Here is a 27,879-nt window from a genome sequence, read left to right on the forward strand (position 1 = left end):
GTGAAACCCCGTCTCCACTAAAAAATACAAAAAAAAAAAAAATTAGCCAGACGTGGTGGCGGGTGGCTGTGGTCCCAGCTACTCAGGAGGCTGAGGCAGGAGAATGGTGTGAACCTGGGAGGCGGAGCTTGCAGTGAGCCGAGATTGCACCACTGCACTCCAGCCTGGGCAACAGAGCGAGACTCTGTCTCAAGAAAAAAAAAAAAGGGAAAGTAAAAGAGAGTGTGAAGTTGGGTCTTGAGGCTGGACCGAGCTCAGATGTAGGTCTGAGCTCAGGCCACCAGCCTCAATGCTACCCACAAGTGGGAACATTATGCCAGGACGATAAAAATACCTCTAAGAACTGTGGTTACCAAGAAGGTATTCAACGTGTACCTGAACGACTGAAGCCAGAGGGAATACTGTGAAGGAATTGTTTCATTTTGTGGATTGGTATCATCAGCTTCCTAAGGCATCTTTACAAAAATGGATTATGAGAATAACTAATTTAGGAGCAGTATCTTTGGTTTTAAATACTGAGAGTGGAAGAGCATGTTTGGGTTGATGCAGGACCCATAGCTCACTATTGAACAGTCGCAGATGGGTATATATGATCTGGACACACAGGAGGTTATGCCCGAGGGAACAGCCAGCCTGGTGCACTGGATAAAAGCCACTGTGAGGTCTGTTTACCCTGGGAAGGGAAACTGTTTAACTTCACCTATAAAGGCCAATGGACACCCCAGATGAGGCAGCTGATTCACTTCATATGCAAGCCATGTGCAATTGACTCTATGACCTCAGGGATATTCACCCACTGAATATGTCTGCTACCCAGGTCATAGATAATTAATTTTATAATTTTCTGTAGAGACAGTATCTCACCATCTTGCCCAGGCTGGTCTCAAACTCCTGGGCTCAAGCCATCCTCCCTGGCTCAAGACATCCTCCCACCACAGCCTCTCAAAGTGCTGGGATTACAGGTATGACCCACCATGCCCAGCCCTATTTTTAATTTTAATTTTGTTTCTTTTTTTTTGGAGATGGAGTCTCACTTTGATGCCCAGGCTAGAGTGCAGTGGCGTGAGCTCGGCTCACTGCAACCTCCGCCTCCTGGGTTCAAGCAATTCTCCTGCCTCAGCCTCCCGAGTAGCTGGGACTACAGGCACACGCTGCCACACCCAACTAATTTTTTGTATTTTAGTAGAGACAGGGTTTCACTGTTCTTGCCCAGGTTGGTCTCGAACTCCTGAGCTCAGGCAATCCACCCGCCTTGGCCTCCCAAATTGCTAGGATTACAGGCATGAGCCACTGTGCCTGGCCAATTTTGTTTCTTTTAAAGACAGGGTTCTCACTATGTTACCTAGGCTGGTCTCAAACTTCTGGGCTGAAGTGATCCTCCCCCCTCAGCTTCCCAAAGCATTGGGATTATAGGCGTGAACCACCAAGCCTAGCCTATTCTCTCTACTCTTATGAATGGATCCAAAATTTTCCATAATAAAAAGTTAAAATGTTAACACTGCTCAATGAAAGTTAATGGCTTTGTGACTCTGCATTTCTTTCTTCTTTCTGTCATCTTCAATGACACTTCCTATGTTGTTTTACACTGTTCACAGAGTCTGCCTCTCTTTCTCCTGAAGTGTCCTGGTGGGCAGGAACTGTGCCCTGTTCACAGTCTTATCTCTGCAACAATGCCACTCACTCCAACAAATACATCATGATGTAAAATACATGTCCTGGGGACATGATGGTGTGTAAAAGCAGACATGGTTGCCAAATCATTGAACTCAGAATTCAGGGGAACCCTCAATCATTAATTAAATAGTGTGCCCATAAATGTACAATTGCTCCTAAGTGTTGCATAGGAGGATACATAGAGTTAGCAAGTGGGGACTCGATTAGTCAGGCAGCTCAGGGAGGCCTCCTTTAGAAAGTAACATTCAGCCTGAGGGATAAGAAGCTTCAGTCTGAAGGATGAGAAGGAATTAACCTTGTTTATCAGTTAGGATGCTTTTGGCTTCAAGTATTGAAAACCCTAACTTAGTTGACTCAACAATAAGGAAAATGGATCATCCCATATAAGATGCCCAGAAATAGAGAAACTTCCACATTGGACAACTCAGTAGTTCAACAATGTCATCAAGAACCCAGGTCCCTTGGGAGGCTGAGGTGGGAGGATTGCTTAAGGTAAGGAGCTTGAGACCAGCCTGGACAATGTAGCAAGACCTCATCTCTACAAATATTTTAAAAATTAGCCAGGCATGGTGGCATGTGCCTATAGTCCCAGCTAATTGGGAGGCTGAGGTAAGATGATCACTTTTTTTTTTTTTTTTTTTGAGACGGAGTCTCGCTCTGTTGCCCAGGCTGGAGTGCAGTGGCGCAATCTCGGCTCACTGCAAGCTCCGCCTCCCAGGTTCACGCCATTCTCCTGCCTCAGCCTTTCCGAGTAGCTGGGACTAAAGGCGCCCGCTACCACGCCCGGCTAATTTTTTTTTTTTTGTATTTTTAGTAGAGACAGGGTTTCACCGTGGTCTCGATCTCCTGACCTCGTGATCCGCCTGCCTCAGCCTCCCAAAGTGCTGGGATTACAAGCATGAGCCACCACGCCCGGCCAAGAGGATCACTTTACCCAGGAGTTTGAGGCAGCACTGAGCTATGATTGCATTACTGCACTCCAGCATGGTTGACAGAGCACGATCTTGTCAATAATTAAAACAAACAAACAACAACAACAACAAAAACCCCATGTCCCCTTCATCTTCCTCTTGCTATTGTCAGTGTTGGCTCATTTCCCCTCATATTGCAAAAATGGCTTTCACAGTTCCAGATGTTATGTGCAGAGACAAACGTGACCAACAGAAGAGGAGCCACTACTCCCTATGCATCTACATTTAGCAGAAAATCTTCCCATGAGGTCTTGAGACAGCATCCCAAGTCTTATTGGCTAGAATCACATGATGCCTAGTTCAGTCGATGGCAAGGGGAATGGAACCATCCTATTTGCTTAGACCAATCAAACATGATTTACTCCCTGGAGCTAGAATTGAGCCTTCAGCCTCTTTCATACAGAAAAGAATGGATTCCTGAACAAAACTGGGCTGTACCAGAAAGGAAAAGGGGTGGTGGAGGAATAAATTTGGGGTAGGAACCAATGTTGTTTGCTATGCTTGACAAAGAGGAATGTGAAAGAGGTTTTCCAGCAGTGGGACTAGCATGTGCAAAGGCTCTGAGTTGGGAAGGGCTACAGGAAATAAGTGTGGCTGAAACATGGAGTACCAGGGGAAGGGAGCACAGCATAAGATGGGGAGAGCTTGCAGGGCCCAGTGAGCCTTGTGCATTAGTTTCCTGTTGCTGCTATGACAAATTATCTCAAATTTAGTGACTTGAAACAGCACAGACTTATCTTACAGTCCTGAAGATCAGAAGCCCAAAATGGGTTTTATGGAGCTAAAATCAAGGTGTCAGCAGAGCTGCATGTGTTCCTTCTGGAGGCTGTAGTGGGGAATCTGCTTTTTGGCATTTCCCACTTCTAGAGGCTGTCTGCATTCCTGGGCTCCTGGCATCACAACCCTCATTCTCTGCTTGCATCTTCCCATCTCCTTCTCTGACTCTCTCCCACTGACTCTCCTGCCTCCATCTTAGAAGGACCCTTAAGATTACACTGGACCCACTGAGATAATCCAGGATAATCATCTCATCTCAAAATCCTTAACTTAATCACACCTGCAAAGTCCCTTAGCCATATAAGATAATAACATATCCACAGGTTCTGAGAATTAGGACATGGACATCTTTGGGGGGCCATTTTGCAGCTCACCACACTATTTTTGGAGTCCTGTATTTATCTTAAAAATACTGCTCTCACATGTTGTTGAGTGCCTGTGGCTTTTCCAAGTGCAGGATGCAAGCTGCTGGTCTATCTACCATTCTCTGATCTGGAGGGTGGTGGGCCCTTCTCACAGCTCCACTAGAAGGTGTCCCAGTGGGGAATCTATGTGGGGTCTCCAACCCCACATTTTCCCTTGGTACTACCCTAAATAGAAGTTCTTTTTGAGGGCTCCACCCCTGTAGCAGGCTTCTGCCTGGACACCCAGGCTTTTCCATACTGAAATCTAGGCAGAGGCTCCCAAGCCTCCTTCACTTTTGCATTCTGTGTGCCTGCAGGCTTAACACCAAGTGGAAGTCATCAAGGCTTAAGGCTTACATTCTCCCAAGTGGCAGCTCAAGTTGTACCTGGGCCCCTTTGTGCCCTGGCTGGAGTGGAATGGCCAGGATGCAGGGAGCAATGTTCCAAGCTATGCAGGACAGCAGGGCCCTGGGTCTAGCCCATGAAACCATTCTTTCCTCCTTGGCCTCTGGGCCTATGATGGGAGGGGCTGCCACAAAGTTCTCTGAAATGCGTTTGAGGCCTTTTCCCCATTGTTTTGGTTATCAGCACTTTCCTCCCTTTTAGTTATGCAAATTTCTCTAGCAAATGGTTGTTCCACAACCTGCTTGAATTCCTCTCCTAAAAAAGCTTTTTCTTCCTCTGCCACATGGCCAGGCTGCAAATTTTCCAAATTTTTATGCTCTGTTTCCCTTTTAAATATAAATTCCAGCTGCTCATGCCTGTAATTCCAATACTTTGGGGGGCCAAAGCAGATGGATCTCTTGAGTCTAGGAGTTTGCAACCAGCCTGGGCACCATGGCAAAACCCTGTATCTACTAAAAACAAAAACAACAAACGTTAGTGGGGTGTGGTGGTGCATGCCTGTAGTCCCAACTAGTCAGCAGGCAAAGGCAGGAGAATTGCTTGAACTCAGGAGGCAGAGGTTGCAGTGAGCCAAGATCATGCCATTGCACTCCAGCCTGGGTGACAGAGTGAGACCTTGTCTCAAAAAAATTAATAAGGTTTATTAAAAAATGAATATAAATTCCACCTTTAAGTCATTTCTTTGCTCCTGCATTTGAGCATAGGCTGTTAGAAGCAGCCAGGCAATGTCTTGAATGCTTTTCTGCTTAGAAATTTCTTCACCAGATACCCTAAATCAATCATCACACCTTAGTTCAAACTTCCAAAGATCCTCAGAGCATGGACACAATGTAGCCAAGCTCTTTGCTAAGGTGTAACATGCATGACCTTTCCTCCAGTTCCCAATAAGTTTGCCATTTCCATCTAAGACCTCAGAAGCCTAGACTTCATTTTCCACATCACTATCACCATTTTGGTCACAACCATTTAACCCATCTCTAAGAAGTTCCAAACTTTCCCTCATCTTCCTGTTTTCTGAGCCCTCCAAACTCTTCCAACCTTGGCCCATTACCCAATTCTAAAGTTGCTCCCACATTTTCAGGTCTCCTTATAGCAATACCCCCTCCTGGTACCAATTTTCTGTATTAGTCTGTTCTTGCATTGTTATAAAGAAATACCTGAAACTAAGTAATCTATAAAGAAAAGAGGTTTAATTGGCTTATGGTTCTGCAGGCTATACAGGAAGCAAGGTGTCAACATCAGCTCAGCTTCCTGGGAGGCCTCAGGAAGCTTACAATCATGGCAGAAAAGGGGGCGGACATGTCAGATGGTGAAAGCAGGAGCAAGTGAGATGGAAGGGGAGGTACCACACACTTTTTAATGACCAGATTTCATGAGAACTCACCATCATGAAGACAGCACCAAGCCATGAGGGATCCACCTCCCGCCATGACCCAAACACCTCCCACCAGGGCCCACCTCCAGCATTGGGGATTTCAATTCAACATGAGATTTGAGTGGGGACAATAATCCAAAATACATCACCTGCTGAGCCCTGCATACCCTGACAATCACTAGCTGTCCTTTTAAGGCTCATTTGTCATGATAACTTGTCAGAAGGTTTGTGGCTTCTCTGTTGGAAATGGTTATTGACCTTTGAATAAGGACAGTGCTTCATCTGAAGCCTCCTCCCAGCAGTGGAGCAAACTCACAAAGCAGTTGCCAATTTCCTGGAATCTAATGTTTCCTTCTCTCTTTGGCAGATATGCAGTGGGACAGGGGGATTACCTGGATATGCTACTGGCCATCCTTTTCACCAGAGGCTGCAGCTGCTGCTCAGCATTTTCCTGTTTTCCTTTTTCTATTGTTTAAAAATCCTGTGTTGATACAAGCTCTTGATGTTAATGTGTCTCACAATAAATACAACTGTGACATAGGCTTCACAATGTGTTTTGCTGATTTCATCATGTATTATCATTCTCATTTACTATCACTTTCCTGAGACAGTATTTTCTTTCTGGGACTGTGGGAGTGTGATGTGCTGGGGGCAGGATAAGACAGACACAAGATGTGATGTGATATGCAGGTGTCTGTGCCCCTTCACCTCCATGCTCCACTTATGCTATTGGCCCTCTCAAGATGCAAGCTGACCCCCAAAATACAGAACCAAGGTGAAGGCAGGCCGCTTTAGTTTAGTGGTTTGAATCAGTGAACCACCTCATAATTCCCAAAATGCAGCCTCGCTCACATCCAATGCAATGGGCCCTGAAAATCAAACCCCACAAACTCTTGGAGCCGGTATCTCAGGTTGCTCTAAAAAATTCTTTGAGAATGAAATTCTTCGTCAGCGCTTAACCATGTGCTCTCCATATATCAAGGGTCAAAACGTTGAATGATTCAATCTCTCCAATGTCTCAGTCAATGAGTAAAAGTGTATTGAAGTCCTCTTCTAAGTCAGAACTTTCATATCAGGGGCCAAAGAGAATATTCATCCCCACATTAATAGTCTCTCGAGTTTGCCTCTCCCCCAGTGCTCCAGGCTTTCAGTGAGGCTGAGAGTGGAGCTTTCTCTGTAACTAGTCAGGTATCTCTGACCTGTCCTTCCTTCTAGGGTCCTTATGCTCCATATCCCCATCTTCCTGGCAGGAACTCCAGATACTGATGAAAGATACTAGAGTGGGGTAGAAAGAACATGAAAGACTCAGCCAGCAGTGCAAGGTTAAGTCTTTCTAGCTGTGACCTTGCACAGGCCACCTGGTCTCTGCAGACTTCACTTCTTTGTTCCCATGACTTGCCATCTGAGGGTACTTTCAGTGCTAAGACTCAGTGAATACAAAGATGTGGCAACCTGAATCTGTGGTTCCTTAAACTAGAGTCTCCCAGTTTCTTCTTTCCGACATAAAACATGGACTTCAGGGGTATTGTCAATGGTTTAATTGGTGCCAAGCAGAATGTCACACAGAAACTGCTTTTACAGAGAATAGGGGGCCAGCCACAGAGAGAACTTTTCTCTGCATTCAAAATATATATACCCTGCCGGGCGCGGTGGCTCACGCTTGTAATCCCAGCACTTTGGGAGGCCGAGGCGGGCGGATCACCAGGTCAGGAGATCGAGACCACGGTGAAACCCTGTCTCTACTAAAAATACAAAAAAAAATTAGCCGGGTGTGGTGGCGGGCGCCTGTAGTCCCAGCTACTCGGAAAGGCTGAGGCAGGAGAATGGCGTGAACCCGGGAGGCGGAGCTTGCAGTGAGCCGAGATTGCGCCACTGCACTCCAGCCTGGGCGACAGAGTGAGACTCCATCTCAAAAAAAAAAAAAAAAAAAAAAAAAAAAAAAAAAAAAAAAAATATATATATATATATACACATATATATATATATATACCCTGTACTAAAAATAGCTTATTCTTTGTAAAATCCTCACAATAACCCTAGGAATTAGGCACTGACTAGGAGTTTCACAGTGAAGAACCTGGGGTTCAAGGAAGTTCCTCAAGGCAAATGAGAAAGGATAGAGGCCAAATTTGAATTTCAGTTCATCACACTCTGGGAACTCTCAGACTATTGTACTGTCTCTGTTTAAAGCACCCTCAGCCCTCACCCAGAACTTGGAAAGGTAAATGGGAAGGGCTTGAAATTAGTAGACTGATGACTTGGCTGGATGTGGTGGCTTACGCCTCTAGTCTCAGCTACTCAGGAGGCTGAAGTAGGAGGATCACTAGAGTCCAGGAGGTCGAGGCTGCAGTGAGCTATGATCATGCCACTGCACTCCAGCCTGGGCAACAGAATGAGACCCTGTCTCTAAAAAAAAAGACAAAAATGACAGATGCTTTTTTTTTTTTTCCATGGGGTCTCATTTCGTTGCCCAGGCTAGTCTTGAACTCCTAGGCTCAAGCAATCTTTCCACCTCACCCTCCATAGGCATGAGTCACCATGACTTTCTTTTTCTTTTTCCTTTTTTAATTGAAGCTCTGCATTCTAATTTTGGTTCTTATGTTACTTCTGTGATCCTGTGCAAATTATCTTTCTTCTGATCTGTAAACTGAGGGAATGGCTTCTAAGGTGACTTTTAGGCCAACTTCTAGGATTCTAGGAAAACCATCTAAATATCTACCCATGAATCCATTGAATCTGGCATTCTTTTTGTTGCTGTTGTTGTTGTTTTTTGAGATGGAGTCTCCCTCTGTCACCCAGGCTTGAGTGCAGTGGCGCAATCTCCGCTTGCAGCCAACCTCCACCTCCCAGGTTCAAGCAATTCTCTTGCCTCAGGCTCCCAAGTAGCTGGGATTACAGGTGTGCACCACCGCGCCCGACTAATTTTTGTAATTTTAGTAGAGACAGGGTTTCACCATGTTGGCTAGGCTGGTCTCAAACTCCTGACTTCCGGTGATCCACCAGCTTTGGCCTCCCAAAGTGCTGGGATTACAGGTGGGAGCCACCGTGCCCAGCCGAATCTGGCATTCATTACAAAGACCAGTCCATAACAGATAAAAGAGCTGGCATGTGATGATGCAGCTCTCAGGGCTATAACCTGAAATCCACTTCACATCCTTCATAGACCAGTTACCTGTCAGCAGAGGCTCAGAAGTTAGCTCTAATACCTGCTTCCAATTCAACAAGCCCCAAAACTGTCTTTAGGAGTATTTTCTAAGTACTATATGCTTGCAAGCACCTAAATGCTTTTCTGTTTATTTTCCTTGGGGCTTTTGATGAAAGCAATCTTTGATCAGATATCTGACAGTTTTTCTATCAGATTAGCCTTGCAAGTTTTCATGTGTCTCATATCCTCTCTTAAACAGGTATTAACTGTTCCTCCACCCTGTCCCCATCCCCATCAATGGTGTCTGGGTCCTGATTGAGAATAGATGACCAAACCTCACTTCCTGCCCATTTGCCGTGCACCCACAGGCATTGTCTACAGTAGCTGTATGCAGAACTGCTAGAGGACTGAAATGATTTTGCAGTTAAAAAAATATGGGAGGAAAGCTCTGGGCTGCCAAAGGAATGCTGCCTCTTTACTGATGTTATGGAAAAAGCAGAGTCAGGCCTGGCTCCACAGCTGAGCTCTGCACAAGGTTTTGCTTCTTGGCTCTTGATCCTCTTGGCAACCAGGCTGCAGGCACAAGAAGCCTCTTTCCCATTCACACAGCAACATCTGCAAGCTTTCAGTCATTCAAGAGGCTGCAGCCCTGGGGAAATCTCGGGTGTTTCCCACTTTAGTATAGGCGATAAGTAACTGTAATCTGAGCTCCATTCTGTTGCTTCTCCACGGTGCAGTGATTAATAAGAGCACGACTCAGAGGCAGACTACTTTGCTTCCAATCTCAATAATGACCAGTTCTGTGGCCTTGGGGAAGTTATTCAAATTTTCTATGCCTCAGTTCCAACATCTGCAAAATAAGAGTTAATGGCACTATCTACCTCACTGGGTTAAGTATTAAATTAGGATATATGAAAATACGGTATCTTGCATGTCAGATGTACTGTTTGCTAATATTATATGGATTGACGATCATTAATAGGGGGCCTAGTTGAGCATAAGGAGAATGAGACAACCTCTCATCTTTTTGAAACTTCCTCTCCTTATACATGGGGTACTTTCTTCAGTATGAATCTCTGCAATTGTCCCTTACGCCTGTTTGTCCTTCACCTGCATATTCCCAGCTGAACCCAGAGCAGGCAGTCCATCAAAATCTATTGAATACTAAAGGCACAAAGACCTCTACTGACCTGCCATTCTTGACTTCAGACACCAAAGGAGGCTTTTTTTTTTTTTTTAAATACAGATAGGGTCTCACTTTGTCCCAGATGGCTAAAGTGGCTTGTTCATAGCTCACTGCTGCCTCGAAATCCTGGGCTCAGTGGATCCTCCTGCCTCAGCCTCCCTGGTAGCTGGGATTACAGGTGCATGTCACTGGGCCTGGCTAATTTTTTGATTTTTTTGTAGAGATGAGGTCTCATTATGTTGCCCAGGCTAGTCTTCAACTCTTGGGCTCAAGCAATCTGCCCACTATGGCCTCCCAGAGTGCTGGGATTACAGACTTCGCCTAAAGGAGATTTCTGACACTGGATTACTCTGAAACCTCTACAGAAATTTTAGTAAATGCTTTGATAGCTTAAGGTAGTAATATAAAGTTGCCAAATTTTTACGTTCTTCTCACAAAATTTTGAGACATGACTTTCTAACTCATTTAGGTGAGCAAGACCATGCCCGGCTAATTTTTTAATTTTTTTGTAAACTGGGCTATGTTGTCCAGGCTGGTCTCGAACTCTTGGGCTCAGGCAAACCTCCTGCCTTGGCCTCTCAAAGTGCTGGGATTATGAGAGGCATAGTATTTAACATCATATTCCATATTGGTGTTAAGAATGTGTACACACAGATTTAAAATTGTACACACAATCAGATTTAAAATTATGCCAATTATAACTTAAATGTGCTCATTCTAGCGCTGCTTATGAGTTACGAAATTAAAATGAACTGGATTTTGAAAGGTTGTGCTCAGTATTGGGCCAGATTGTTTCTAACTTGCAGGCTATTTGATAGTTAATAGGCCACGCTTCCCTCCAGACATCAAACGTTGGCCTGAAGCTTGGTGAAATGGTACAGGGTGTCACTCCTTCCACAATTTGGAAATTGTCTCTGGGGATCATTCTGATTAGAAAATGAATATAAAGCTGTCACCTATTCATTCTACAGTTTGGAGCATTCTAAAAGTAATGTACACATTTGTCATTTCATGACGGCATAGAATATCTTCAAGGTAGTTGTACACGAGTCCTTCCATTTCTGAGCCTTGATTAAATCTGAGCAATGCTGACACTGTTATTTAGGAAATCTGGCATTACACAAAAGAAGTCTCCAAACTGAGAGCTCAAAAGATTTAGTCGTTTGGTAAAGATGCCTCATTTGATACATCTGAATGTTACATGTTATATTATAAACATCAAGTAACACCACAAACATTTAAAAAAAGGAAGTTTATTGGTCTTTAAATGGCTCAAATTGCAAATAAACAAATCGGGTAGTGGCATCAGCCTAAGACACGTGATGCATCTTTGTCAGTTGGCTTCATAGCACCTCAGTACCCAGGAGAGGAAAGGTCTCAAAGCAAAGTCACAATGTTAGTGGTTAGGACCCCTGGTTAAATAAGACTGTAATGAGTACACATGGAGATTGCTGGGCCCGCTGGCCAGTGTTACGTTGGTAACTTGAATTCCGCACATGGCATAGCCTATGAGAAATACGAAACGAAAGATGTACATCTCAAACCCTTTAAGGACAAATATTTAACATGAGAAGCTGGATGTAAATATCTAAAGAGTGAGTTCCTAAAAAGCCTATTTTTAACTTTACGTACACACCTGTTACTTGGAATGCCTGAACACATCTTTGACCTGTTCAAATTAGGACTGAGAAAAAAGAAAAAAATACTTTGTTGAATCAACTCTCCTAGCCCCACTGCAAAGAGGAAGAAAAAAAAATCTGACAGTGGCATATTTCCCACTGAAATTATGTCCCCAAGTAGCATGCTAGATTCTTCCAGCAGGAACACCACACAATGGTGACACAGCCTAATGTGTGGTCAGTGTGTGCCACACGTTTTCTGCACTATACCCAGGTTTGATGGCTTGATGTTAACTTCTGAAAATGTAGCTACAGTGTTCTTCATTATAAACATAAACAGAAAAGAATTACTCCTAATAATTCCAAACTGTAACTTCATGAGTATAAATTTAGTAATGAACAGATGGCAAGCATGAATATTTTCCCGAAGTGTTCTAGTGCAAAATGCATTAGCATTACTGACATTTTCTTCCTGTGCCCTGCTCCCAGATTAAAAACTTAACACTTACATGCTCACCACTAGCAGAAAGTGATTTCCAGGGACCAGCATCTCAGAGAAAAGGAGGGTTCATTCAAAAATAACTGGTGCTGAATCCTCGCAGTCGAAAATTATCTTGCAAGTATATGCTGGCCCTTCATTTAAAATGAACTTGCAGTTTATTAAAAGCGATCAAAGAGCTCTGGAATCTTATTTTCAAGAACCAGAGTATGGCACACATTTTAAATTTGGACAGACTCCTAGCAGACAGTTACTTCTCAAGAATTTTCTATACAAAAGCTGTACTCCATGCCGGGCATATATTTTCTCACCAGGACACATGGGGCAGCGGACCCCTGGTGTCAGTAAGAACACACCCAGAATGATATAACCAGATATTTTTCAGTTTCTAAATTAAGGCATATTCAAAAAATTCCATGTACAAGTTTACACCACTTTTCTAAGTTACTCACCAGGTAATTAAAGCAGATTCACAGATGAATTACTCTCAGTTTAACTATATGCAACAACCATGCCAATAACTTTTCTTCTAAATTTTGCATAATAATGGTTAAAAAAGGTGGTACAGTTTAACTATCATGTTCACAATTGTCATTTTTCAAGGCAGTAGAAGACCAAGACATTTTAAAATGATATAAAATTTAAGCTTTATAATAAACACCAGAGGAAGTCACCTTTCCTCCCACTCCCCACCCCCATCTCACCTCTTTAATTTCAAGAAAGACTGCCCGAGAAACACAAGCTTACACGCTACATTCAGGACCATGATAAATGTAGGCAATTATGAAATAAGTTGAACTTTGCTTCTTGGTGAAGCCACATTAATTTCTTTTTAAAGTAAATTTGACTTTCATTGCAGTTCCAATTCATGCTTTTAGTGATATACAACAATTTCCAAAATGTTAAAGTAATTTCAGTCAATTAAGCCTTCAATGGCAATGCTTATAAATTATATTTATTAGTATGGTCAAGATAAGAAAGGAGTTTGGGCTTTGATTATAAAATGCAGCATCTTTCTCTGATTCTCTTGGCTAAACTTTTCCTCTTCTTTTTTCCATTCTTTTCTTTGCTGTCTTCCATCTTTCTCGCTCGAATTTCTCTCATTAAATCAAAAAATACCTAGAAAGAAAAAAAATAGGATAAATAAAGCAAACAGGTATATGAACTTAGTACTTCTCCAAATTACAGCAGTAAACTTTGGGGATAACAGAAGTATAAATATTTAAGAGCTCTTGTTTGGGAGTACAGAGCGGAAAGCATAAAACTAAAGCCTGATTTTCCTAGTATCTTGAAAAAAGGAGGAAACTAGGAAGTTTTCTGAATTACACTTTATGGTAAAAATGTTCATATGTAATAAAACCTGATCTTTCTGTTCCAGTTTTCGAGACAAAAGTCTAAAAAGTGCTATAAGGTGACGACAGCCCCAAAGATAAAACTCAATGGATTATATTTAAGTACTTTATAATCAATAAATGTATTTTATTAATTTATATTTAATATATGCTTAAATTTATATTTAATAATTTGATTATATTTCATAACTTGGTTTCCTCAGCTCCATTTTTAGAAATGAAGCTGAGGAAGATGGGTGTATGCTTTATCATCTTGATACCAGACACTATGAAACAACTGTCTGTTCCTCTGTATTTGAGAATTTATCAGTTTTTGTCTGATGTCTAGGAACCGGTAAATAATGAGATATTAGCATAGTAACTAAGAAAATTACGAGTATAACAATTCAAAGTTAAATTTCAATAAGAAATTCCTCTGTTCTGTAACATAGAAGGGTCTGGAAGGCTACACACTCACACTCCCACTCCACATAAACGGCTGAGAGTACATGATAAAAGGAGGAATAACTTTTATGATCACTTTTGAATTATGGATTTAAAAAATAAGTTTTTACCTATAGAATTAAAAAACTCAGACTAAAGATAAGCAAGAAATATGAAAGCGACAATGAGTGCTGAGAGTAAAGAAGTGTGTGTATGTCATGACTGATGTGGCCTTTCCTAAAGCGTCTGAAAAAAGCAAGGCGCAGAATAGCAGACAGAGCGTAGGCTACCTGTGTGTGTGTGTGTAGGGCAGGAGTATACATGTATTTGTTCGCCCTTGCACAAAGAACAATGAAATAATAAACCAAACCCTAAGAATCAATTTTATTTTCAAGAAGGGAGGAGGGTACAAGGAAGACTGAGGCATCTCTGAGTATATCTTGTTATAGAATTTCTACTTTAGAGACATAGGTGTTTTATGTATTCAAAAATAAAATTAGGCCAGGCGCGGTGACTCACACCTGTAATCTCAGCACTCTGGGAGGCTGAGGTGGGCAGATCACCTGAGGTCAGGAGTTCTAGACTACCCTGGCCAACATGGTGAAACCCCGTCGCTACTAAAAATACAAAAATTAGCTGGGTGTGGTGGCGGGCACTTGTAATCCCAGCTACTGGGGAAGTTGAGGCACAAGAATTGCTTGAACCCAGGAGGTGGAGGTTGCAGTGAGCTGAGATTGTGCCACTGCACTCCAGCCTGGGCGACAGAGCAAGACTCAGTCTCAAAAAAAAAAGAAATAAAAATAAAAATAAAAAATAAAACAAAATAGCAAATCCTAAAAATTGAAAATCAAATTAAAATAAGTTAAGACTGGCCGGGAGTGGTGGCTCATGCCTGTAATCCCAGCACTTTGGGAGGCTGAGGTGGGCGGATCACCTGAGGTCAGGAGTTCAAGACCAGCCTGGCCAACATAGAGAAACCCTATCTCTACTAAAAATACAAACATTAGCCAGGTGTGGTGGTGTATGTCTGTAATCCCAGCTACTGGAGAGGCTGAGGCAGATCACTTGAATTCAGGAGGCGGAGGTTGCGGTGAGCTGAGATTGTGCCGCTGAACTCCAGCCTGGGCAACAGAGTGAGACTCCATTTCAAAAAACAAACAAAAAGACACAAACAAGTAAGACTGACTATATTCCAAGATGGTGACATAGTCATACAGAGGAATTATTTCAAAGGTCTATAAGACATAGCATAGAAAGTATCTATTTTAGAATAGACGCTAAGGATAAAAATAGAAACAAAATTCCAACAAAACAAAAGAAAGACAAATCTTAAACTTTTTTTTTTTTTGAGACAGTCTCTGTTGCCCAGGCTGGAGTGTGATGGCACGATCTCAGCTCACTGCAACCTCCGCCTCCCAGGTTCAAGAGATTCTCCTGCCTCAGCCTCCCAAGTAGCTGGGATTACAGACATGCACCACCATGTCTGGCTAATTTTTGTATTTTTAGTAGAGACGGGGTTTTGCCATGTTGTCCGGGCTGGTCTTGAAGTCCTGACCTCAGGTGATCTACCTGCCTCAGCCTCCGAATGTTCTGGGATTACAGATGTGAACCACAACACCCAGCCAAACTTCATTTTGTAGTTTGCTTGTGACGGCAATGTTGCTCTTTTGGAACTGTTTTATTACTGCAAAGGAGGAATTATGTTAATGTAATTTAGGAACCAAGATTTTCAGTGTAAGAGAAAAGATACAAGTACAAAATAAAAGATGTAAACATTTGTAATGTTAAATTTGAATTGGAAATAACAACATGATCACATTTTTTTTCTTTTAGTAATACCTATTTCCTAGCACTATTCACTGAAAAATGACAACACAATAGCAACAAGCAAATTATGTAACTATGCTGTGGCTGCTAAATATCATTCCTCCTAAACAGAACCTGAGTTCCTTAGATGAATGGCTGATTCCTGATCTGCAGCAAGAAGCATAAAATTTAAGTCAGAAAGCAAGGAAACTATCAAAGATGAATGGGCTGAGTCAAACAGACATAGGACCAATATGAAGGAGCATAAACGGTTAAAGGGAAAAAAGCATAAAACACACACACACACAAAGTATGCAACAGAACGGAACACAATGATGACATAAAAGCCATGAGTTCTTGCCTCCACTGGTTGTGATTCTATTTCCGCAGAGACTAGGAATTTCAGAAGACCTCTGTTTCAAGTCTCTGGCTAACTAGCTAGGACAGGAGGTCTCGATTCTAACTAAATGTAATTATTGGAATACTCCCAGTATTGCTTTCTAATGCAGATAAATCACTATGAAAAGGAAACTAGATGAAGGTTTAATTTCTGATTTTATTTTCAATTGAATTTTGTCTGTTTAATTGACACATATTCACAGAGTACACAGTGATGTTTTGATACACATAATGTACAGTGACTAAGACCAGGGTAATCAGCGTATCCATCATCTCAATCATTTATTATTTGTGTTGGGAACATTCAATATCCTCCTTTCAGGTATTTGAAACTATACATTATTGTTAAGTATAGTCATCTACAACAGTATAGTACACCAGAGCTCATTCCTCATATCTAGCTGTAATTCTGTATAATTTAACAAATCTCTACCTATCCCTCCCATTCCAGCCTCTAGTATTCTCGGTTCTATTTTTTACTTCTATGAGATCAACTTTTTCTAAGCTTTTACATATGAATGAGAACATGCAGTGTTTAACTGCCTGTTCCTGGCCTATTTCACTTAATTGTCTCCAGTTCTATCCATATTGCCACGAATGACAGGATTTCATCCTTTTCAGTGATTGAATAGTACTCTGTAGTGTATATGTATCACATTTTCTTTATCTATTCATCTGTTGTTGGCACTTGGGTTGGTTCCGTATCTTGGCTATTGTGAACAGTGCTGTAACAAACAAATGTCATTAATAGGAAAATGGCTGAATTATGGAAAAGTCTAACCATGGAATACTTTGTGGTTTTAAAAAGAATGTGGATGCATCTATATGCAGTGACATGGAAGAGCTGTAAGATTTGTCATAAAATTTAAAAAGCACACCACAGAAATATGCTGTATATATACAGATACAAAATATATTACGTGTGTGTGGATATATATACACAAATCCTATTAATACAGGGAGAAAAAACAAGCAAACGCAAACTTTCCCTTAGATATGTATGCCTCCTTTTAACGTCTGGAAAGACACACCCGTGTTAGCACTGGTTACTGAAAGGGAGGGGAAAGGAGTGAACTATGGGAGAAATGTGACTCATTTTTCCTCCTTATGTTTTTATATTATGAATTTTTCTTTATATAAGCATGTATCCATGTATTACTTGTAAAATGAAAAAACCCAAATGTGATATTTTCCAAAAAATACAGTGTATTTCTACCAAAATTATTCCCTCAATATAAAACTGATTCTCTTGACATAATAAATCACACTGCCCCTTTGGACATCTGTTAATATTTGCTCAACTTCTCTCTGTTCTGCCAAAATGTTCCTTAAAAATCAAGAGCAACCTTGGAGTCGTGAATTAAGAACCAGAGCATTTAGCTAGAAGGATACTAACAAGGTCATTGAATGAATCCAATGAGTACATAAGTAGGATTGCCCAGATGTTCCTCTAGCCTCGGAGTGATTCCTCTGCGACAAGCATGGCTTCCTGAGACAAGCCATGCCCCAGCTCTGGTGGCTATGATACTTTTTCATGAGTAGATTTAAAATCTGCATCTTTGAAACTTCCACCTAATGGTCTATTTGGACTCCAGATGAGGATAACGCATGAGCCAATGATCTTATGGAGAGCTAGCATTTGTTCTGTGACAAAGCATGACATTTCACAATTTAATAAAAGGAAATAACACTTGCTATTCCTGAAAATTTGTGATCAGGTTTCTAGCAGTGGATGACATAAGAAATGGGAGATACACTAGCTATTCCAACCATTGTTTTGTTTTGTTTTTGAGATAGGGTCTCACTCCATTACCCAGGCTGGAGGGGTAGTGGTTATGATCTCGGCTCACCGCAGCCTCCACCTACTTCCTAGGCTCAAGCAATCCTCCTGTCTCAGCCTCCTGAGTAACTGGGACTACAGACATTCGCCACCACACCTGGCTAATTTTTGTATTTTTTGTAGAGATAGGCTTTTGCCATGTTGCCCAGGCTGGTCTCGAACTCCTGGGCTCAAGTAATCTGCTTGCCTTGGCCTACCACAGTGCAAGGATTATAGGCGTGGGCCACCGCACCTGGCCCCAACCATTGTTTTGTGTAAAATATTGAAGAAAGAATGTGAGCATGTGAGCACCAGAGTTGGCCAGACCCAGAAGCCGCAGATGCCACCACGAATCCCATGACCTTGAGCCAGTTATGTAATCTCCCCACACCGCAGCTTCCTCGTCTAAAAAGTGAGCATCAGAAGAGTATCTATGCCTCACACAATTAAGGATTAAGTGGCTGGTACTTACCACAGTGCCTGGCTCTTATAAACACAAACAAATATTAGCTTTTCTGATTAATAGATTATTTCCTCAGGAAAACAACCATGAACACAAGTATAACCTAATTCTGGAAATTGAATAGTTGCTGCAAATGACTTTTACGTAGCCACTGAGGTACTTTATCTGGTAGCCACTGTGCAGGATGTAGCAGTACATGAAATTATAGTCTTCAGTATAGATTTGCACCTCACTTTACAAGCAGCCTCGTTTAATGTAATTCTGTTTTGGACAGGTGACCACCAACTTCAGACTGTATTAACTGAAACTGGCCACAGCAATGTTTCCTATGTGCTTTTCCAGAATCCTGCCACTTTTCATCAAGAGCTGAAGTCTATTCCCCTTCCTTCTCAACCTAGGTGAGACTTTGTGACTACCTCCAACCTGTAGAATGAGGTAGAAATAATGCTGCATAACTTCAGAGACTATGTCCTAAAAGGCCGTACGGTTTCTGCCTGGTTCTTATTCTCTTGTGACACTTGCCCTTGGAGACTCTGCCCACTGTGCTGCGAGGCAGCCTAAACTAGCACACATGAAAAGGGCCACATGGAGGAGCCCACCTGGAGAGGAACTGAGGCATCCTTGAATAACGGCCAGCATCATCTGGCTGAGCCAGACATGTGCGAACAAGCCTTCAGAACCTAAGTTTAGGTATTTCCAGTGCCTAGACTTGAGGCTTTCAGCTGAGGCAGCTGAGCCAAGCCATTTCCACTGTGCCCTGTTCAAATTCTTGGCCACAGAATGTATGAGCAGAATAAATGACTGTTATACCCATAAAGGTTCTGGGGTGTACTTTGTTATACAGCCATAGTAACTAAAACGGCCTTATACCTTTATTTTTTATTTTTTGAGAAAGTAATACAGTCGTACCTCAGTATGTGGGGGATTGGTTCCAGGATGCCTGTGGATACCAAAATCTGTACCTACTCAAGTCCCGCAGCTGGCCCTGCGGAACCCATGGATACAAAAAGCCAGCCCTCTGCATATGCAGGTTTCACATCCTGCTGTATTCTCTGTCTGCACTTATTTGTGGATGCAGAGCCCACTGACATGGAAGCAGACTGCACCTGTGAAAAAAAATCTGCACAGCTCAAATCCGTGTTGTTTGAGGGCCAAGTGTCCATGAATATGGCAAAAAGTTCACAAGGGTACTTACAGTGAAAAGAGCATAAACTGTGGCTTAATTCTCTGGAGGCAACCACAGGTACCAGAGTCTTACATATCCTTATGATGTGTACATAGATAATGTGTATGTATGTGTGTTTAAAACACATGGCAGCAAGCTACAGACACCACTCTGTACTTTGTTTCACTTACTTTATAATTGAAGATCATTTGATATCAGCACATTTAGTTCTATCCTCATTTCTTTTTAATGGTTGGGCAATATTCTATTATTTAAACCAGTCCATTATTGAACACTTGGATATTTCCAGTCTTTTGCTTCTAAAAATAATGCTTCACTCACTACCACTGAACATACATGTATACGTGAGTGCATAGTTTGTTCTGTGTAATACATTTTTAGCACTTAAATTGTTGGGTCATATTCTGATGGGTACCACAAAACTGCCCTTCCACCAACATATGAGAGGTTCCTGTTTTTCTACACTCTTGCCAACAGTATATTCTATTCTCAACTTCTTTGTTTTTTTTCTCCCAAAGTGACGGGTAAAAAAAGGACATTCCACTGTATTTTTAAGTTGTACTTTCCTTTTTATAAGTGAGACCGAACCTCTCTTCCAGTTTAAAGGCCATTTGTGTTTCCTTTCTATGACATGCCTGTTGCTGTTTTTGGGCCATTTTCCCTAGGTTTTTGGTCTTTTTCTCACTGTCCTGTAAGAGCTGTGCTAATGCAGACACCATACTTCCCAGGGCCTCTGATGCCAACAGATGATCACCAAAAGGACTGTTACAATACAGCTTTCTATCTTGGACTGCCAGTGTCTGCATCTCTTCCCCACTCCCCTTAGGTTCAAATAGTTTTTATAGTGTGTTCTACAACCTACTCGAGACATCAATTAGAAAAGTATATATATAATATGAGAATGTTCAATGTTGCCTTTTAAAATCCTCAATCTTAAAACATATTTTCATTAGTACTTTAAAAATATTTGCCATACAAATTGTCTCTTCAAATCTGTAGTTTTCTAATGACTTAGAAATGTCAGGCACAGGCTGGGCATTTTACATATGTGATTTCATTTCATCTTTACAATAATCCTATGAAGCAGGTATTCTTGTTCCCATTTCCAAATGGAAGCTAACTGAAATACCCAAGCCCTAGTTACTGTGTTCGGAAACCATGGTTCCCAGGAAACTATGATAGGGCATGCTATGGACTGAATGCTTGTGTCACCCCAAAATTCATATACTGAAACCCGAATTCCTTATGTGATGGCAATAAGAGATGGGGCCTTTGGGTGGTAATTACGTCACTAGGGTAGGGTTTTCATAATGGAATTAGTATCCTAAGAAGAATCAGAAGAGCTATCTCTCTCTCTCTCTGTCATGTGAGGATACAGCAGGAAGGTGTAAGGAAATCCAGCAAATCAGGAAGAAAGCCCTCTCCAGAATCATATTGTCTAAGACCTTGATCTTGGACTCGCCAGCCTCCAGAACTGTGAGAAATAACTTTGCTATTTAAGCAAAACACACATATACACACACATACACATACACACACACACACACACTTGCCCTAGTCCTAACCTTAGAAAAAATTAGTATCCTGAATAAAAATCTGTAGTACTCACTTTGTACAGATATCTTAGACCTAAAGGAATCTGACGATGTCTTAAAAAGTTAATAAGCTTAAGACAGCAATGACACTGTCTTAAGACCTACAGCAAAATAACAGAACAAATCTCGAACTTTTTTTTTAACCTAGTACTTTCTGGATCAGGGTTATAAATCTACAAGCACATGCAGCACTTGCTAGAAGTGTAAATTCCCAGGCCCCATTCCAGACCAAATGAATCCAAATCTCTAGGGGTAAGACCCAAGAATGTGTGTTTATCAAGATTTACAGGCAGTTCTTTTGCCTATTACAGCTTGAGAGGCACACTATAGAGCCTAGATACTTGCAGGCTGAAGAAAGACCCCACTTGGAGGCCTTTAAGATTCTGTGCTACCTCAGCCTAGTAGGCAGTCTTTCTAGATACGGGAGCTGGTTTAGGGCAGTGAGATGAAATGTACTTGGGAGTGTTCCACACCTGGTCTTCAGGAAGGGCCACTCTGAACAAAGTGAGAAGACAAGAAAGGAAGGCAGAGGGTTTCCTTTCCTTTCTTTCTCTTTCAGGAGAAAACAAAGGTTAAGGGTGGGGAGTGGAGAGTGGCAGGAGAGATTTTAAAACGCTCTTATCTGGGGGGTTCTTCATCTTGGGAGGTACCCTTATTTTTAAGAACTTAAGTGGGGTTGGGTAGACGTCAGGTCAGAGGTAAGAACGTTTAGTGCTGGAATCTTGGGACTCACACGATTCCTTCGAAATTATCCAAAGACTCAACAGGATAAGGGGGGGAAAAAAGGTCAGGAATGTCATCAGTGCTTTAAAAAAAAAAAAGTACATTTAGCAGCAGTGTCTCATGTTTTAATGTCTTCTGGGAAGCTAAGGACAAGGTGAACTAAAATTCCTAACATGTATCTGAGCATTCAGGGATGATAAAAATCAATATACATTAGATCTCTATTTGAAAGTTTCATAGACTCTCCAGACAAAATGGAGCCAAGTTAAAGCAAACCAACCTATTTTAACATGATGCAGTAGTAAAGAGAGTCACGTGTTACCTTGTCAACATTAGCTCGTGTTTTAGCAGATGTTTCCACGTAGTTAACATTCCACTGCTCAGCTCTGTTTTTTGCCTCTTCTACAGAAACCTGCCTTTTATCTTCTAAATCTGATTTGTTACCAACCAGTAGAAATGGAACATTCTCATCTTCTTTTACTCTTAAAATCTGCTCCCTGGATAAGAGAAAATGAAAAAGAAATATTAACATTATAAGGATAGTACAGAAAGTTCCTGTCTACCCCATACCTAGTTTTCCCTATTGTTAACATCTTCTACTACTGTGGTACACAAATCACAATTAATGAACCAATATTGATACAGTATTAGCAATTAAGGTCCAAACTTTATTCAAATGTGCTTGCTTTTTTGCCTGACATCCTTTTTCTGTCCAGGATCCCATCCAGGTTGCCACATGAGATTTAGTTTCGTCATGTCTCTTTAGCCTTGAGTTAGCCATGGTAGTTCTCAGACTTTCCTTGTTTTTGATGACCTTAATAGTTTTGAGGACTGCTGGCTGGCAGTTTGTAGAATGTCTCTCAATTGGAATTTGTCAGATGTTTTCCTCATAATGAAAGTAGGGCTATTGGTTCTTGGCAGGAAGATTTAGAGAGTGCTATTCTTATTGCATCGTATCAAGGGCCCCACCAATTGTTTTTTAAAACCCAAATGTGCCAGGAATTACTGGAAGTCAGACCTTGAGCATAGATTTTGCATTGAGAGGTAGGTTATCCACTGTGAAAGTGTCATCAATTTTAAAGTACCATGGTTCTGCTCTTCCTAGTCATGTAAGTCTGAGCAAAGTGCAAAGTACTTCTTACCTCAGTTTCCTCATCTATAAAATGGAGCTAACAATTATACCTTCCTTATAAAGTTGCTATGAGGGTTAAATGTGAAGTGCTTATAACTGCATGGAACAGAGTAAATATTCAAAAAATGTTAGCTCATTATTAATCTACTGGAAGAAATGTTTTCTTGTAAAATCAACAAACAAAAGGAAATCTGTAAGACTTAGGTTTACTAATTTGCTACCTTAAAAATGCCTCTCCTTTGAAATTATTAAGAGCTGTTGAAGCTATAGGAACGTAAGTAAAGTCAGCCCTCTGTATCCACAGACTCAACTAACTGCAAATAAAAAATATCTTTTAAAACCCCCAAAACAGCCAGGTGCAGTGGCTCATACCTGTAAACCCAGCACTTTGGGAGGCTGAGGCAGGAGGACTGCTTGAGGCTAGGAGTTCAATACCAGCCCAGGCAACATAGTGAGACCCCATATCTATAAAAAATAGAAAAAAAAAAAAAATTGGCCGGGTGTAGTAGTGTGCACCTGTAGTCCTAGCTACTCAGGAAGATCACTTGAGCCCAGGAGTTCAAGGCTGCAGTGAGCCATGATTACATCACTGTACTCTAGCCTGGATGACAGAGTAAGACCCTGTCTCAAAAAAAAATCAAAAACCAAAAAAATGCCACAATAAAAAGTAAAACAAAATTTAAAATGCAGAATAACAACTATTTACGTAGCAATTACACTGTATTAGCTATTAAAAGTAATCTAGAGATGACTTAAGGTACATGGGAGGATGTGCATAGGCTATCTGCAAATACCACACCATTTTATAGAAGAGACTTGAATATCCATGGATGTCGGTATCCACAAGGAGTCCTGAAACCAATCCCTGCCCCGCCCTGATACTGAGGGACGACTGTATTTTAGAATAAGAGAAAATGAGAAAATTAAAAAGATATTAGAATGGCAAATCAGCAAAGTACACTTGGTTTTGCAGGCATTTTTTTTTTTTTTTTTTTTTTTTTGGAGACAGGGTCTTACTCTGTCACCCAGGCTGGAGTGCAGTGGCATGATCACGGCTCACTGCAGCCTCAACTTCCTGGGCTCAAGCAATTCTCTCACTTCAACTTCCTGAGTAGCACACCTATACTATAGGCATGCACCACCACACCCAGCTAATTTTTTTTCTTTTTTTCTTTTTTTTGTAGAGACGGGGTTTCACCATGTTGTCCAGACTGGTCTTGAACTCCTGAGCTCAAGTGATCTGCCTGCCTCAGCCTCCCAAAGTGCTGGGATTATTGCTGTGAGCCACTGTACCTGGCTGCAGGCATTTTATAGTGATGCTTGAAAAACTGGGAAAAATCTTCTTCCTGCCTTATTTTCAGATTATTCTATTCTGTGCTTCTTAGACAATGTTTCCTAAATACCACCACCACACTACCACTAACATTTTACTCAGCGCTTACAATGTGCCAAACACTGCTTTCAGGACTTATATTTTCTCATTTAATCCTTACCTAAACCTATGAAGTTAGTATCATTATTATTCTTATCCTAGAGATGAGGAAACTGATGCACACAGAAATTATGTTAACTTGCTCAGAGTCACGCTTAGTAGAACCAGGACTGAGAAATCCAACTCCAGAGCACACAATGAACTTGTACAGTAGATACCACGAGAATACGAAGGCAGACCTCCTGGATTTTAACTCTATGCTATTCCTGACTGCACAAGCTGGGGCAAGCCACTTAACCACCCTGCATTTCTGTTTCTTCATTTATAAATTTGGATGTCACTTTTTAAAAAAAAGTCAAATTTAAGACATCACTAGTTCTCAATCTTATTTTACGGACTCTAAGAAAAACTGCAGGCAATTTTAACTGTATGGTGCCATATCATAAGACACAGCCCTGAGAGATGTTAAAATGTACATCTTATAATCTATGAAATCCAGTAGTATCTACCTCACAGTGTTGTTTGAGAAACTGGTTTATATATGTGAATGCTTAGAACAGTCTGGCTCCTGGTAAGTGTTGCATGAGTATGAGGTAGTGTTACTATTATTATTACTTCATTCACTTGATTACTCATGATGTAGCAAACATTCTAACACATTCGACACTCATAGAAGTTCTTTGGACCTGAACTCTCAGTTCTTCTAATGTGAATAGACTACAGGCCGCACAGACTACAGGCCACAGAGAAAGTAAACTCCATTCTTCACTGATTTGTATTTGTCTTAAACATCCTTTTAGAAAATAAAATGTCAAACAAGCACGGTATCTGGGTGATGCAGGCTAAGATGTACAGCACTACACAGTGCTATGATGCTTCCTACCACTCACATGATTTCTTGCAAAAACCACATCAACTTTCACCGTGATTACTATTAAATATATGTGGTACTTGTGAAGGGCATTTTGGCCAATCACAATCCTTTTCTAGGGCGTGCTGTGACTTTCTTAACCAGTTTCCTTTGTGAATGAGGGCCTGAATGCTGTTCTTTTTTCTTTTTTTAATTATATTTTAAGTTGTAGGGTACATGTGCACAACGTGCAGGTTACATAGGTATACATGTGCCATGTTGGTTTGCTGCACCCATCAACTCGTCATTTACATTAGGTATTTCTCCTAATGCTATCCCTCCCCCAGCCCCCCACCCCACAACAGGCCCCAGTGTGTGATGTTCCCTGCCCTGTGTGTCCAAGTGTTCTCATTGTTCAGTTCCCACCTATGAGTGAAAACATGCAGTGTTTGGTTTTCTGTCCTTGTAACAGTTTGCTCAGAATGATGGTTTCCAGCTTCATCCATGTCCCTGCGAAGGACATGAACTCATCCTTTTTTATGGCTCCACAGTATTCCATGGTGTATATGTGCCACATTTTCTTAATCCAGTCTATCACTGATGGACATTTGGGTTGATTCCAAGTCTTTGCTATTGTGAGTAGTGCCGCAATAAACATACATGTGCATGTGTCTTCATAGCAGCATGATTTATAATCCTTTCGGTATATACCCAGTAATGGGATCGCTGGGTCAAATGGTATTTCTATTTTAGATCCTTGAGGAATCGCCACACTGTCTTCCACAATGGTTAAACTAATTTACACTCTCACCAAAAGTGTAAAAGCGTCCCTATTTCTCCACATCCTCCCCACCATCTGTTGTTTCCTGACTTTTTAATGATCACCACTGAATGAAGCTGTTAACAACAACTAACCTGCCACTCAGTCTCACCACTTGGAAGGTGAGACTGACTCAGGTGTTTGTAACTCTAGCACCTCTGGTCATATGTGTGTATATATAGTCATGAATTTATTTCTTAATAAATACCTACTAAGCTACTCTGAGTCAGGTGCTGCAGGGAAACCAATACTGAAAAACTATAGTGTGATTGATGCTGGCAGAAACACGGCTGTAGAGAACCTGGACCTACTGGGTTCCGAGGTGAGAAGATGTTATTTTTTTAGAGTTAATAGATTGGTTTTATTAGCAACTTTGCTGGATGTCAGAGAAAAGTAATTCTATGGTATAAACTTCATATACATTTTGCTTAATATAATAATCCCTTTAAATACAGTTTTAGAGGCTATTACAGAATTTCAGAATAGGGAAGTACAATCTGGTCCAACTTCATTTTTGACATAGGAAAGTAAAAACCAAAAGGGTTTTTGAACCAAAACAAATGTTTACTAAACATGTACTTACTATAGATTATATGCTAGCAACTGTGTCGTATATAGGTACTGGGGATACTGAGACAGGAAAGGAATGGGTGTTAAGTGTGATACTGGAGCTGTAGCAAGGACACTGCATATACAGACGAGGAAGTAATGGATTTTGTGGACCACAGAGATGACCAGGAAGGCTAAAGGGAGGAGCTGATATTTATGCTACCCTTTTATTTATTTATGCTACTCTTGCAGTTTAGACCACGTGGAGTGCCTACTGTAACCATTCAGACCTTTTCAAAAAAGCCTTTCATATTGTTGGTGAGTCACTAGGGTCATTTTTATTTATGGCAGGGGCATTGGAGGTACGCCCTAAGAGTAATGAATCATCCTTATTTTCTGTAATAGTAATAGCCCAAGATTCTTGCACGAAAATACCTTATTCTCTTGAGATACCACTTTGACTTTGGTGACTATGGTGATAACATTTATTCCATTACTTAGAACAAGACTTGCTACATTATAAGCACTCAAATATCTGCTGAATGAATAAGCATTGGCATTTATATAACTTTCAACATGTCTCCCACAATTACAAGCTACCAGAGTCTGCCATCCTTTGCCTGTCATCATATACGAAATTCCTTCCTCATAGAAACCAACAAACTTTATAAATAAATCTATACTTCAGAGTTTTTCAATTACCTGCTTCTTGCAAAGAATGCTCTCTTGGAATAAGTTCTTGAGATTTTCAAGTGTGCATAAAAAGGAATGCTCTGTGTAAACCTTGGTTTAGTTTTTTGCTCACCCACCTGAAATGCCCTCTTTCCTTATGTGTGAAAATCCTTCTTTTCTTCAAGCTCATCTATTTCATGAAGGTTTCCCAGCTTCTTTCCCCTCCCGGATCCTCTGCACTAACCACTGCCCATGTTTCCTACTATGTCACTAACTTGCTCTTGGTTAAATGCCTTATATATTCATCTAGGCTGTGTGAATCTTGAAAATAGAGGAAACGCTACATGCTTCTTTTCTGTCCTCCATAATCAAGTAGACACTTCACACAGAAATAAAAATATGTATCATTTAATTAAAGAACACTTGATTTATGCATGTAGTATTTGCAAGACCACGCAAGAACTCTATGCCAAATTCCTCTTAGATATAGAGGAGCACCTCTTTCCCCTTCACCAAAACCACCTCCTCTAAAACCAAATGGGTTCCAGATTTTGATTAAACAATAAATATTAAAAATATTATATTATATAACAATCTAATGTG

General features: G+C 41.1%; 1 protein-coding gene across 1 annotated transcript in view; it reads right to left on the reverse strand.

Annotated features, from left to right (window-relative positions):
- Positions 1-11,170: 11,170 nt before the first annotated feature.
- Positions 11,171-27,879, reverse strand: part of RALA (RAS like proto-oncogene A) — a 90,607-nt gene continuing 73,898 nt past the window's right edge. Inside the window, exons 4-5 of the mRNA XM_003268969.4 lie at positions 22,144-22,318; positions 11,171-13,174 (exon numbers count right to left, since the gene is read on the reverse strand). Coding sequence (XP_003269017.1) covers positions 13,052-13,174; positions 22,144-22,318 — 298 coding nt within the window. The 3' untranslated portion in view covers positions 11,171-13,051. The remainder of the gene's footprint in view (positions 13,175-22,143; positions 22,319-27,879) is intronic.

The sequence above is a fragment of the Nomascus leucogenys genome, chromosome 17, assembly GCF_006542625.1.
Source record: "Nomascus leucogenys isolate Asia chromosome 17, Asia_NLE_v1, whole genome shotgun sequence".
NCBI classification, from domain to species: domain Eukaryota; kingdom Metazoa; phylum Chordata; class Mammalia; order Primates; family Hylobatidae; genus Nomascus; species Nomascus leucogenys.